Here is a 14,801-nt window from a genome sequence, read left to right as displayed (position 1 = left end):
TTGTGCAGCACTATGAATGTCAAGCAGTGCGGAGCTGGAAAACACCAAGCATACTCAGCAGAATCTCTCTGTGATAAATAAACCTAACTCATTGCGTTGTAACATTATGTGGAAGAGTGTAAAGCTGAGCAAGGCTAAAAAGTGTATTCAAGTCCAATGCTCCATGTGAATAATGAAGCCTTCATCATATAGTAAAACTACGTTTATAGAACTTTTACTAGCTGTACTTGTGGAGCCTCAGACTGATTTATTCTGACTCTGATTCAGTGTCATATTGAAAAATCCTTGCTGTAGGTCTCTAAGATAGGCAGTTCTGTTTGAATACAAAGCGCCCATCTTTATGATTCATCTCTATAGATGGGAGGTTTCACGGGTCACTGGAGGCGTTGGCAGTGTTATAATACTCCGCTAACAGGAACAGAGCTAGCTCCACTGCCTGCCCACACAGGCAGTGACACAGACAGTGGCAGCAGAGGTCAAACCCCACTGGCTCGGTACAGCTACTGCTCTAAAGTCTTTGTGCCACAGCCAGAACAGTTCACCATGAAAGAGGAGCTCCACAGGCCAGGATCGGATTCATGCCACAAGGCCAAAGAGAAGCGGCGAGGACTTTTTTGTTATTAGATCCAAGAAAACAATATATTTATGCTGTCTGATCTAGGTCTCTTTCCTTCAGTGTTTTTTATTTCATGGGAGAATTGGTTATCCAAACATCAGTCTGCAGCAGAGACTCTGCATTGCAATCCAACATTTTGAAACAGTTTGTGACTTTTGTATTGATAATGGAATGGCATTTGTTTCTCATCTTCTATAACAGAAGAATTTTTGGTTGTAATATTTTTCATTTTTAGTGTTTATCAATTTGCACACATTTCTGTTATTTATATTTGGCAGTGTGGCTATTCTAGGATTCCCCTGCCCTTCCATGAGCCTACATGGAGAGCATCAAGCAGGAACAGCACACGTTCCTGCCTTATCCATGCCTACAAGGAAGGCCTGAGGCAGGGAGGGAGCAGCAAAAAAAAAACCTGAGGCATCAGTGACAACAGAATGACATTGATAAACAAGATAAAGGAGGTGCTGGGGTGGAGGAGGGTTGTAAGGGCAGCTTGCAGAGGGAGCAGCAAAGCATAGCCAGACTAGAGCAGCTTAAATATGGCAGCATGGGTACGATTTGCCACTAGCATGCTCAGAATGAATCAGCTGGCTGTTAGCTGATGACATCAGCTCTTCTCAGTTATGTGGCGGATTTAATCCTCATTTGTCTTCTACTTTTGAAACTCATACCGATACAGACACAGCTTTCTGTCTGAACTCAAACTTAAGGTTCATGGTTCTTTATTAGCACCCAAACGTAAATTTGTTGTGCAGACAGGAGTTTGACATCTCAGAGACAAGAAATAACAACAACACTGATTCACTATTCAAGACACAACCAGAAAACAAACATGTGGACATTCAACCACTGCTGTTAAAGAGTTTGATGCAGTCAGTCAGAGCAGAGGCAGAAATAAAACAAAAGGGAAACTTAAACTATTCAGTCATAATCAAAACGTTACAGTCAAGCATAATGAATGTTTGATTTGTGCTTCTATTTATAAGTTCAGTATATAGGGTGCTGGATAGTGAAGCAGTTATATTGTCATCTGAGCCAATAGTACTCCAAGCAGGTGGTCCTGGTTTGAATCTGACCCATGCTGTCACGTCTTTCCCCACTCGTTCTTCCCTGGTTTTCTCTCCTATCCACCATGCTGTCCTCTAAAAAAGGTTTAAAAAGCCCCTAAAATTTTGATATATGGAGATTCACAGTCTGCCTTTTTTATCTTGCCGCTGTTAATGTATATCATTGAATGTTCGCATATGCATCCTCAAAAAAATGTGTAATCAGTTTATTATTGAAGAAGTGATGAAAACCTAAGATGAGCCTCCAAATCAAACAGCAAGTCTGTGATGAATCGGACTCTTGCATCTGTCACACATTGCTTTGTTTTCTTAGCTGGGATCTTATTTCGACTCCTCTCCAGAAATACTGTTTTCAATCTTAAACTGTACTCGTTACAATTCTGAGGCGACCACAATGCGGCTGAGTTGTAATTGCCACCCTGGCCAGCTGTGTAAATCGGCCACTGATACTGCAGCAACAAAGCTGTTGGCAGAGCGGAGCAACATGTGTGGGTTGTGCATTAGAAACATCTGCCTTGGCCACTTTCTTCTGCCATCAACGCTTTAAAACTGCAGCCGTATGGAGGAACCAGTGACACTTGGCCATTTGGAATGAATGTGGTGCAGACTGTCTGCTTTTATAAATGTTATTTTAATATATGGAATAAGAATTGTGATCCAACTTCTGCTTCTACACACTTCTGTCTGCCATTCCTAATTTGTTTACTCACCATGGCAACAGTAGCGTTTCAAATGGCATGTGGAATTAGCTGATTAAGCTAAATTGAAGTTCTCGTTACCTCAAACCTCTGAGCTCATGTTGCAAAAGTTGCTGGAAACCTACGGTCTGTTTGGCTCTGTTCTTTATGCTCTCACCTTTTACTGTAAGTGCAGGATCATTCAGAGTCTGAGCTCTCAATATTTTCATCTGCTGCAACAATTACAGCCGTGTATTCGTGCAGAATATTCATCACCTTCTGCTGTTTTCACATTGATGTCTGAATATTGATCTGGATTTCCAGTTTGACACAAAAACATGCACGCTCACTCACTTTTCAAAGTATTTCACATTCCCAGAAGATGGTTTCAGAGTCAGTTGTTCTTGTCAGCTGACTGCGTCTGAAACCAGCAGCTCATATATCTGCCTTATATGTCTGAAACTGGTCTAAGAACAGTGTGAACTCAGTTGTAGATGGGTAGATAGCTAGATGGATAGATAGAGAGATGTGATGGGGATGGAGTCAGAGATGGATTAGCATGTCACACACTCCCTACATAACATTACTCTTGTTAAGTGTGCAATAGCTCATCGATCAGGCTCCTACCACCCGCGTCCACAGCTCTTCCCTCCTCTTCCCCTTCCCGTAATCCATAATATCATCTCAGGCCTGCAGCGGCTGGCCGGCGTGCAGCAGGGGCCCTCTATGGGAAAATGTGAGCCATAGCTGATCAATAGCAATAGAGCATGTGTTGCGGAAGCTGTGTGAGAAGCAAGGCGTTGTTGACATCCTTCTTCCTATGCTAATCTCACTCACTCATCTATAGAGTATGGATCGGGAGAAGAGGAACCGGGCTGCTTCTGTCACGGAATCCCTCCCTCTCTTCTCTCTTCCTCTCAGTCACTGTCCCCTTACGTCTATCTGCCTCTCTATGACACCGTATCCGTCTTTCCATCTTCCCCTCCGCTCCCCTTCTTTCCTCTTTGTCTCGCTCTCTGCCACACTCTCCTCTCAGCGCCACACCACCATTTATCAGGGCCGTGTCATTGAGCCATGCGTGCCGTCCCTGTCAGCAAAACGGCTGGCAGACTGTCTTCATTTCCACGCTGAAGGATGCGAGGCCGGCGTGGCAGTTGTGAGAGCTATCGACTGGGATCTGTCAAAACCCTCCCTGCAGGGAAGTCGCAGTCACTGTCGCCTGTTTTCTTTGTTGGTGGCCGTTCTGAACATGTCCAGTTTTCTCTGAAAACGGCAGCAGAACTGTTGTAAGTTAGGGTAGGAAGTTTAACCAGTGTATAAGTCAGTGTTAAAACAACTAAAAGGTCAAAATCTCTAATTCTCCGCTAGCATTATCCATAAATAAATGGACAATTAAGCTGATGAATATGTAGTGTTTCCATTTTTGCAACGGGCTAGCCTTTAGCCAACAACTTTAATATAATATTGATGATGCTGACTGCCACTGGTATCCCCCCCCACCACACCATATTGTGGAATATGTTTATTTGACTAGCTAATGTGGACTGGAAATGAAAAGTAACATCTATATAGTGCATCTAATGTAGTAAACTAAAAATTAAGCAAATTTTGTGTCCAATTAAAGTTGAATCTTGGCAGTTAAAGAAAGAGCAACAGCATTACACTTGAAATACATCCAGCGAGTGTGAGCTTATGCTGAAATGTTGATTTAATATACTCTTTCCCTATCTTATCTGTGTTCCTGAATCCTGTCTGAATCCTCTTGTTTTCTGTGGTCTGGTGGTAGCTTATGACTGACAAAGATCTATTTTGATTTGAATCATTGCTAGTGGTCTCATACTGTTTCATAGTGCTTGACAACTTTGAAGATCTGTTGGTCACTGTGAAACGCTGCGTCTGCCAGAACAGATATACACTAAAACTTTCAAAATAAAATTGGATTAAACTCTCAATTTGTTTGGGATAAGGGTTAAGGTAAGGGTTAGGATACCAAACGTTAAAAGTCAGAAACCTGACCTGCAAATCTTGTTTACAAAACATGAAACACACAAGAAAAGACTCTGCTCACAGGAAAAAGCTTGTCCTCCATGAACAACATTCTAACGTAGCAAATGTAGCTTAGGTAGCTCATTAGCTGTGTAGGCTACATAGATACCAGAGCTAGGTAGCTAAAGCTAAAGTTCACAAAGCTCATGGATATCTATACTGATGCTAAGAAGCCAACGTTAGCTATGTAGGCTACATAACTACATTATCTATGTAGCTTATGTAGTTACATGAGCTTTAGCCAGGTTTGCTAAAGCAAACTAAGCTACACTGGCTTACACAGTTATGTTAACTATGTAGCTAGGGTAGCAACAAACTTAAAAAAATCAAAGTATTCTTCAAATATTATGTAGGCTACACAAGCAAGCAACATGAGGCCCAGTGACTTTTGACTTCTAAAAACTAATAAGTTCAACCTTTAGCCATCGTGGACAATTGTAGAAAGCACCAGTGGACGGGGGGTTGCCATGGGAATCGGAAAAACAATCCACAAGGTTCCCTTCAGGTTTCCCTCTAAGAGGACAAAATTTGTGCTCACGGGGGGGCGGGTTCTTTCTTGTGTATGTTTTTAAATGAAATATTGAAGCGTTTTTAGTTACTTCCTGTTTTACCATACCTGTATCTATTTATCTCCATTCCTCGCCCTTTTCTAAGCATGTATTTGTTTGTCTTTCTCTGTCTTTCAGTCTTTCTTTTTCTCTCTTCCTCCCACCCTTTCTGTCTCTTTTTCCCATAAGACACTGCCTCCTCAGTCTGGGCAGACAGGTCAAGCTTGCTGATGGGAATCAGACAGTTGTTGATCCAATTAGAGATCCCCTCGAGCAGTGTCAGAGCTAGCAGAATCCCAATAAAATACTGTCCTCTTTCCTCCTTTTTCCCTTTAGTCTTCAAATATGCCCTTGCAGTAAAGCATTGAGAGATCCGACTGAGAGAGGCATATCTCAAACACTTAAAACCAAGAACCGGCAGCAACCTTAAACCAAAGTTGTTGTTGCGATTTGCAACGCTTCCTGTTTTCAAAGTCAGGTTTTTGTTGCAGTTGCAACCTCAGAATGTTTGGGGGGCAAAAATGATCAAAAGGGCACCAGCACACATAAAGTTATTATACATTTACAGTGAAATAGTTAGAAACTCTGGCTAGAATGAAATATTTTAACTATATAATTATACCTACAACTCTTCTATGATAAAAGAGATGAGGAATCATGAACTACTCAGCTACTGAGAGGGCATTTTTACTGCTCACAGGGAGGGGACCCTAGAAGGTGATTTATCATGCATTGCCTGCTGGTAGCACGACTTTCGTTGGCTCTTTGTCTTGTTTTGCCCTCTTAAAGAGGCACATAGAGAGTATTTATGATGTTTTGTCTATTAAGAGGGCACCCTAGGGGACAGATTTCTAAATTTTGGGCTCTAGGGTGTCCAGTGATAGGGCACCGTAGAGCAGTGGTTCTCATCTGGTTGGCCAGGACCCAAACTTGGGTTGTGGGGCTGTTTTCAGTGGGTCATGAACTGGTGCCTGGCCAAAATATGGCAAAATAACTAGGATGAACTGAAGCCCTAGGCAGACGTGTATCTGAGGATTTTTTATTTTTCCCTATTTTGCAGGACAAGGGGTAAATTCTGGTTGTTTTCTTGAGATCCGGACCCGTTTCTCCTGTTATTTTGGATAGAAATATATGTAAGAAAGTTGTTTTTTCCTTTCATAATTTCTTAATATATTGAGATCTACAAAAAAACAACAGAAATTGATGTTTTGTTGGCGAACAGAGTATAATTAAACAACAGTTTCTTTGCTAAGTAATGTTTTTTCTGGCTGTGGTGTTGGGTCATGGACTAGTTGGGAACCATGGACCCCAAATCATGTATTGTCAACTGAAAGGGTATCTTTAAGGCATTTTATCATGTTTTGTCCATTGGAAAAGCATCCTCCAGGGCTCTTTATAACTTATTCTTCCCAATGATAGGGCACTCTTAAGTGGGATATATCATGTAATGTCATCTGTAAGGGCAGCCTGAAGCAAACTTTACTATGTTTTGAGTTTTATGTAACACAGGGGCATTTAAGAGGGCACTTTGACTCCATTATTTTAACATTAGAGCACCACAGGGTGTGATCTACCCCCAACCACTCACACCTCTATTAGTTAACCAGACATTTGTTTTCCCTTTAAAGCAAAAAGACTTCAACAACTAATCAGCACAATGCAAGTGGGCAAACACACATGTTGCAGTGCAGGATGGTCAGTTTTTCTTTAACATATCTACAATTTTTGGCATAAATTGCATCATCTGATACAGTGTTTAGCCTATCTTCTATGCTAGTACTCCAAGCATTGTCTCAAGAAAGGGGCAGAGATAACCATCATAGCTATTCCATTTATCACTGCCAAGTAGCTCGTACAACTCAACTGCGATACTGGAACAGGTAGCATTTGATTTGCACTAGTCTCATATCAAAGTCCATGGTCCCCTACCCTACACCGAAGCCAATCAGAGTGACATATTTTGTTTCAAGTGACTGAAGAGTTTCCTCTCTTTGCCTTCTTCAGGCTCTGCACAGACTGAGAGGAAAGCAGGAATGGCCCAGATTGACTCACAGCCCTAGTGAGAGGCCTATTTTGTAACAGTCTTGATGGTGAAAAGCTAGCTGAGAACAATCTTTCACATGAGCCTTCTTCAACTCAGGGGGCTTTCCTACATCGATTTCACCATTCAAGCCCAGCAGATGTACAGCCAGTCCATGAATGTATGGTGTTATTGACATTGATGGATTATAATACATGTGCTGATTTGCATTCATGGGTCAGGTGTTGTTCAGCTGGTCTTGCGAGACCATCCGGATCATGCTAGCGCTTTTTGTCTGGAGTATGCAGAGAGAAAAGTAATGGTGTGATGTGGTGTTCTCACTGTGCTGGCTGTTATTCTGCAGACAAAGAGCTGATTTCCCCCAGATGCCGGCCCACAGGAAACACAAGCAACAGCAACAATTACTTATGCACGCAGCGCTAATAAGTGCAACAAGCTTCAATTTAAATGGCTATTGTAATTCCAATGCCTCACATAAAAGTACATCTGCACTCACTTAGTTCTTTTTACTGTGTGGTAATGTGTCTATTGATGAGCAGAAAGCCATGACTATCTCTTCAGAGCCACATGCACAGCGTGGAGAGAGTGACTGAGCCGAGGCTGTGATCAAATGAGGCCAGCAGAACCGACATCTTGCTCTTGCTAAACTGCTCATTTGCTTTTGTGTGTATGTGTGTGGGAGGGTTGTCTATTACCAGGCTCAGAGAGCAAAGTTAAGTTCACACAGATTGAAACGGACTAGTTCATGCTCATTTATTTCTTATTTGCAGCACCATTGCTTTACTGTACAGCCTCCTCTGCCTACATCTTCATTATTAACTTATATTCTCAAACTTACATATTATAACCCTTATCTAATTTTAACAGGTCCTTTGTGGTCTTAAATGTGTGCAAGATACTCAATATGAAATGAATCAATCAATAACAGAGGCTTTTGACCCTGTATAAACCAGCTCTAACAGGTTTTCTCAGAATGCTGGATTTTTGTGTGTGTCTCTTGAAATGAGCCCCTATTTGCTCCGCCCCTCTCTGTGTGCTTCCATAGCTGTGGATGGAGAGGGGCAGGTAGTGTTATTGTTTTGACATCAAAAGGAGCGCAGACTCTATTTGGACTCTCAGATATTTGTTCTGAAACATAGGTCGACCACAAAAAATGACTCACTCAAAGCAAATGACAACACATAGCAGTGGAGAACATCCCTTGGGGGCCAAGTAGTGATTTCTGCATGGAGAAACGCTACCAAAAGGCCATATTTTGAGCGGTATATGACTATGCCAAGCAGGGGTGTCAAACTCAGTCACAGCAGGCTGGATTCTGGATTTAGGTCTAACCTAAGAACCTAGCAGGGTCAACATTTAACCATAAAGTGTAAACCTCATTTACACCAGTAATAAAATAAGAAAAAAATAACTTTGAAAATCAAAAAAGTCAAATTGATGGGTTTAAATGTTCAAAATCTGAGATAACTGTCCTATGTAGTTAAAAAGGTCGAAACACAAAATGAAAAATGAAAAATAATGTTTTCAAAAGGCAAATATATGAGAAAAAAAATTGAAATCTTGAGTTTAAAAGTCAAAATATGAGTTACATTTTTGGATGTGAGTCTAAAAGGTCAAAATATGGAAGTAAACAGCCAAAGTTAGGTTTAGAAAGAGTCAAAATATGAGATAAAATTTGAAATAATCAGTCAAAGAGGTCAAAATATAACTTAATATAACCTGACCAGTTTTTTAAGACTGGCTGTAGTGCACTTTGGTTAAATCTTTAAAGTACACTGACATCTTTAATGTTTTTTTTAACCACAAGATGGCAGAGAAAGTGTCCACTAATGGAGATAAAAGGTCAAAGTTAAGCTAAATTAACAGCATTGGTGCAGGAAGCCCAAAATGTAATGCCCTCATTTGAGGACGCAGGGTCATAGGTCATTAAGCTCTGATCTTACCATGTTTCCTCAGCCCGTCTCACCAACCTCCAGGCTCGTTCATTATGACGAGAAATCTGTCTCTTTTAGAGATCTAGATCATTTGGTTCAGCTCGGTAGAGCTGGTTGTTTGGCTCCCAAACAAGTATTCACTTGGTAACAGCGTGACTTTTTAAATGTGGATTAAATAACAACAAAGGATGGTGGAAAGGAAACTGGCATTCAAACGGGAGCTAGCTATTTCGGCTAGCATTAAAGAGCTATTTCGTAGCACAGGCTTATTTGTGAATGGCACATCTGGTTGCTTACTGCGGGAATTGGGTATTGTAGTTTCAAGAACATGTTTGTGACAAAATGAGGATCTTTTATATGTTACAGGGGCTTAGCTAGCCCTGCGTCTGGACTCCTGTCTCCCTTCATCTGGATGACACTAGATGCTAGGAGGTCTGTAGGACTGAGTACTTTGTAATATTGATCACCTCCACACCAGGTAAATCTGTTCAACTGTGGTAAAAGTAGCTTTGCTGTAAGGTGTAGGGATCGTATTCAATGTAAGCAGAAATTTTCCAAAAATAACTGCAGTGTAGATTCATTTAGAGCAGTAAAGTAGTAACTCTCCTTTGTTCTCATTCATTCCTTATAGCTTCCCCCTACTTCCTGACATCTGGGGTCATATGATTGCAAAAGAAACTGTATGTTAAACGTACTGAATAAGTTGACTTTCCATGCTATGTACTAGCTCGCGGGGTATCTAGTTTTAATACTGTTTAACTTTGTGTGACACTATTAAAGCAATACATTGGCTCCTTTAAATTCCCTGGGATATTGGTTTTACTATATTCCTGCCCAAATGCAACAGATGCTTCAACTCTGTTGCTATTGTGGCACACTTTTAATGAAAATAGGAGATTTTTCCTTTGAAACCCATGCTCCACCTTGCATTGTCTGATAGCCACGTTAGAAGCGTCAGACACAATGTTAAAAACATGGCTTGGCAGCTCTTGCAATATTAGCATTATTAATATTATTTAAACTACACTTGTGTTCTCATCCATGAACTGCAAATTGATCTGTTCAGTTCACTAAAAATGCAAGCTGGTTCAAAGAACATGCTCTTTTTATGATTCAGGCACAACACTGGTCCAAAGCACACATGCATGTGCACACAGTATGTCTGCGGTAACTCCTCGTTAATGTGTTTACCAGTTCCTACGGCAACCCACATAAAAAGACAATTAGGAGTTCCCATGAAGCACCTTGTTAGCGCCAGCTCTTGACCCCTGACCAACAGCACTTTATGTCTTTTTCCCATGTTTGAGGATCATTAAAAGGCAGCAAATTGGTTCATAATTGAAGTTTTATTTTTCCAAGCGGCCCCCTTCAACACAAGCTGGAGCCCGCTGGAAATGTGCTGTTCTTGGAGTCAATGACCTAAAGACGCAGCATCAGCAACCTTGCATGGCCCAGTTTATTCTGGGCAGTGCCAGCAGCAGCAGCGATGATGATGATGTGTGTGTGGTGAGAGGTCTCAAAGGCTTTCAGGCTGGCAGCAGTTTGAACTGCATGTGAACGTGTCTGCTGGTATTTTGGTGTTTTGGAGGTTTTATAGCAGAGCAGGAGCAGGGTGGCTGCAGCAGGGCGAGTGTGATCACAGGCTGGGTGGGGTGGTGTGAGGCTGTTGATCTTGGGCAGGAGTCTTAAACAAATTGGCCGCTTGGCTGTGGGAACCAGAGATGTAGTCGCAGGGGTAACGTCAGCGTGCCCTGTGTCAGATTCTCCAAATCGCTTCGATGGCTAATTATCTCCCAGAGTGCCAGAGGAGAGGTTTGGAAGAGCTTTGTGTTGTTTTTCTTTGGCTGTTTCTCTCTCTGTCTCTCTTGATTCTGTGCAACATACTCCTGGGTTGACTCAAAGTGTGGTCCTATAGTAGACCCTTAGGACATACTATAATATAAATATAAAAACACTTTATCTACAGAAGTTTGTCGTGAGTCTGCCTAAACTTAAGATTTCATTGCTATTTTTTTTACCAGTTTATATTTAAATGGCATTCATTTATAGAGGAAAGAAACTGTCAGGGTTGAAATGAATGTTAGGAACATTTAGAGCATTTAAAGAGATATGACAGTAGTCGAATCAAGAAATTTAAGGATCCAGAAGTAATAATTTGACATTTGTCAAGGCTTAACTCTGAATTTCCCCCACTAGCCTCTTGGTAGTTTTACCTGCCCACCCTTCCTTTGCCTGGAGGACAGGACAAGTGAAGGAAAAATGTATTGCAAAAGGCTGCAGTTAGCTTTTATTTTATGTGTTTATTTTGTTAATCTTTTGATTATATAAAATAATAAAACAAATAGATAAAAATGTAAAAATTAAATGAACAAATAAAAATTAAAATAGATACATTGACAATAATGAAAAATAAAATTTGGATTATTATGATGAATAAAATATGAAAATAAATAAAATAAATTCTAAGTAAAATAACTAAATTGATAATAATCATAATGATAATAGCAATAATTATAATAATAATAATAATAACAACAACAACAACAAAAACAACAACAACAATATTATTAATAATAATAATGATAATAATAATAATAATTATTATTATTATTATTATTATTATTATTATAAATATGTTTGAAAAATAAAAAAAAGATAAATCATAGATAAATTGAGGCTGTCAAATGATTAAACTTTTAAACTGTGACTATCTCAGGATTTCCGTAGTATTAATCCTGTCCTTTTCACATTTGGAAATTCCTCTGTTTTGTTATTAAACCTTTTTGTTTCATTTTGGACTCTACTGTCTTAACCTCCTTCAACCTTGCATGTACATATGATGACATCACATTTTGGCTTGCATACAAAAAATAATAATTTCTGATATCAGATTTTTCTAGTTTTCCAGAATGTTCATGGAAATTTTTTTTTTTTTTTTTTTTTTTTTTTTGTACATTTGGGGAATATGCTAAGAGATTTTAGAGAAATGTTTGTATATTAAGGAGAGTTTCTTTGTAAGTTTTTATGGAAATTTGCTTTGAAATTTTGGCATTCTTCTGGGAGAAATTTGCTTGAATTTTTGGGGGAATTAGGAATTTTCAGGCATTCTCGTGTAAATTTGAGAGGTGAATAATTTTAGGGAATTTGATGTGAATTTTGGGGGGGATTTAATATGAAATTGTTAGGTATGTCATGGAAGGTTGGGGGATTTAGTTGTATATCTTTAAAGATTATTTGGGGGCTATTTTGCCTTTATTATAATAGGACAGCTGAAGAGAGACAGGAATCATGGGGAGGGAGAGAGAGCGGGGAAGACATGGACCAAACAGCGCCCTGACTGGGAATCAATCCTATGACTAGTGCGCCGAGGATGACAGCCTTTGTACATGGACACCTATCGAGCCAAAACTGCACCCACATTTTTAGGAATTTGATTGGAAACTTTGCTTTGAAATTTTGAGGAATTTTCATGAAAATTTTCAGATTTTTTTGTTGATTTTTGGTGTTAAGACTTCATGATAGTTTCACTGAAAATTAAGGGAATGTCACAGTTTGAGAAGGACTTATCTAGGAAGATTTACACAGGTGCCATATTCCTTTCATTTCTTGAAGATTGATTTAACTGAACTCAGTAGGATTTTCAGCGCTCCGTTGAATTAGGTCAGTCACTTTAAAGGGGGTGAGTATTTATGCAGTCACTTATTTTACATTATATATTTTTGTTTTTTTATAGTCATGTGCACAAAATGCCACCCCATAAGTGTCCCTATTTGCCCACCCCTGCTTAAAAAGTCTGAACATGCCCCTTCTGCCTCCTTAAGATTTCTTTCTCACCTGTTTTGTGACTTCACCGCTGCATTATTATAACAGCTCCAGCACCTCTAACATCTGGTATCACAGATTAAAGCCCCAACCGTCCTCCAAATGGGTGTCATCTCTGGCACAGCATGATGAAAGGTCCTGTCGCTCACCTCCCGCAGACAGCCGCGTGTCCTCACAGAGCGGCCGTGTCACGAGCTGCCAGGCCTGTAATGTGAATGCGATGACAGGCAGGTCCTTTCTAAGCCGCCAGGTGCAGCGCTGGTCTGCAGAGGTTCAGTGTCTGGACAAGCTCACTGGCTTAGCGTGTGCTCTTCTGTTTCTGAACTGTACAACCTTCCCAGGGATTGAGTGTTTGATCCAGGTGTAGATTCTCACTCTACCTCTTGTTTCCCCCCTTGCTCACCCACCTGTTTCTCTTATCTCTCTCACTCTCTTCCCATTTTCCCCTTGTCTCCTTCCACTCTCTCATCTCCTCACTTGCTTCCAAAGAGATCCCCATCTCGCTAAAAAGGGGACCGACACTGCTAAGACCCCCAGATCCCTGGCCAAGAGAGCCACACGTTTCTCATGAGAAAATGACTTTTTTTCTCTTTCTTTGCCTCTCTTTCTCTCTTCAGTATCTCATTACCTGAATCATTTTCTGCTTTTTTGTTGCTCACCTGCAGCACAAGTGTGGGAAAGTGCCCTTTGAGAAGTTATCTTCATAGCGACACAGGTCAACACAACACTTTTTGCACCTTGTGCTGGCAATTCTGCAAACAAGGAAAACCAGTGTTGATAGAAATGGTTACAGTGCCCCCAGTGTGCACTTCAAGAACAACAACCTAAGTATCTGACAGCCTCACAGCTAAGTGAGAGGCTTGCACTGATGGCTGCAGAGTGGAAAAAGGCATAAAATTTCAAATAAAAGAGAAACATCACTGTAAAAGCACAACACAGGGGGAATACGCATGAGGAACATGAACGCCTTCTAGACATAAGCCTTGGCTGACAGAGCCAGAGTCCTGCATTACCATCTCAGAGGTATTTACAAGAGCGATTACTGTGATTATTATTTCAACAATACCCTGCGATGCTCTTTCATGGGCTGCCAGCCTGAGCCGGGGTAGGGAGGGAGCTGCCAACATGGTCGATCTGGGAATCTGTCTGTGAGCACCATAGGAGGGAGGAAAGGAGGGAGGGAGGAGAGGAGGGGGGAGAAGGGGAGACAATAGTAGACTCAGTTCAAAAGGATGTCTCTCCTTCAGAAAGAGGTTAAAATATAAAGTCTTTCTAATATAATTTTGTCTTCTCATCCTGTCTCTGCAGCTCCCACGGAGCCTTTGCTGTGCAAGTTTGCCGACGGAGGGCAGAAGAAACGCCAGAGCCAGAGCAAGTATCCTCAGAATGGGAGGCCGTGGCACAGAGAAGGCGAGGTAAGGGGTCACACCAAGACATAAGCCATGTTCCCACAGCATGTCTCACATATATTAGGATTTTTTTCACTCTATCAACACTGAAAGAATTTATAATGGAGATTATAATAACTAACTGGATCCCTAGATCACCTTCTCACAGGAATTTGCTAATGGTCAACAATAAAAACCTTGGGGCATATCCACTAAAGGAAAGCAATTTTTAGCTGTGCAAATGACTTAAAGAAAGTGTCTGATCCACAGAGCATGTGCAAAGAGGAAATCCATGCTGACTGCACACAATATTTATATATACTTCAGCTAAGCATACAGTGCCTGGTCCCATTTACATGTATGTAAATGTGGGAATATTCAAAAATTCAGCACAAAATTGTCCCTGCATATGCAAAACAGCCTTAACAGAAATAGTAACTAATCCACAAAGGCCAGCGCTAACCTTCCCGGCATGTTTGCACCATAGAATGTGCATAGAATTAGTGCAAATTCTTTAGTGGATATGGTGCAAAAGATGAGCTAGTAGTCGGTGGAAATCTTAGCTGCAAATCTAGGGCTAATCTCAACGCTAATAGTGCAGCACAAAAATCTTAACCAGTATTGCTCCCCCTTTTGTCTAATGTTGTTTGGGTGTCTAGATT

General features: G+C 40.7%; 1 protein-coding gene across 5 annotated transcripts in view; it reads left to right on the top strand.

Moving 5' to 3' along the window:
* Positions 1 to 14,801, top strand: part of rbms3 (RNA binding motif, single stranded interacting protein) — a 468,933-nt gene that overhangs the window by 385,285 nt on the left and 68,847 nt on the right. For all 5 annotated transcript variants that reach the window (XM_041809940.1, XM_041809941.1, XM_041809943.1 and 2 more), the window contains one exon: positions 14,060 to 14,166. In XM_041809940.1, coding sequence (XP_041665874.1) covers positions 14,060 to 14,166 — 107 coding nt within the window. The remainder of the gene's footprint in view (positions 1 to 14,059; positions 14,167 to 14,801) is intronic.

This window comes from Cheilinus undulatus, linkage group 16 (assembly GCF_018320785.1).
Source record: "Cheilinus undulatus linkage group 16, ASM1832078v1, whole genome shotgun sequence".
Lineage (NCBI taxonomy): Eukaryota > Metazoa > Chordata > Actinopteri > Labriformes > Labridae > Cheilinus > Cheilinus undulatus.
Note: the sequence above shows the minus strand (reverse complement) of the source record. Positions and strands in the feature narration are given on the sequence as shown.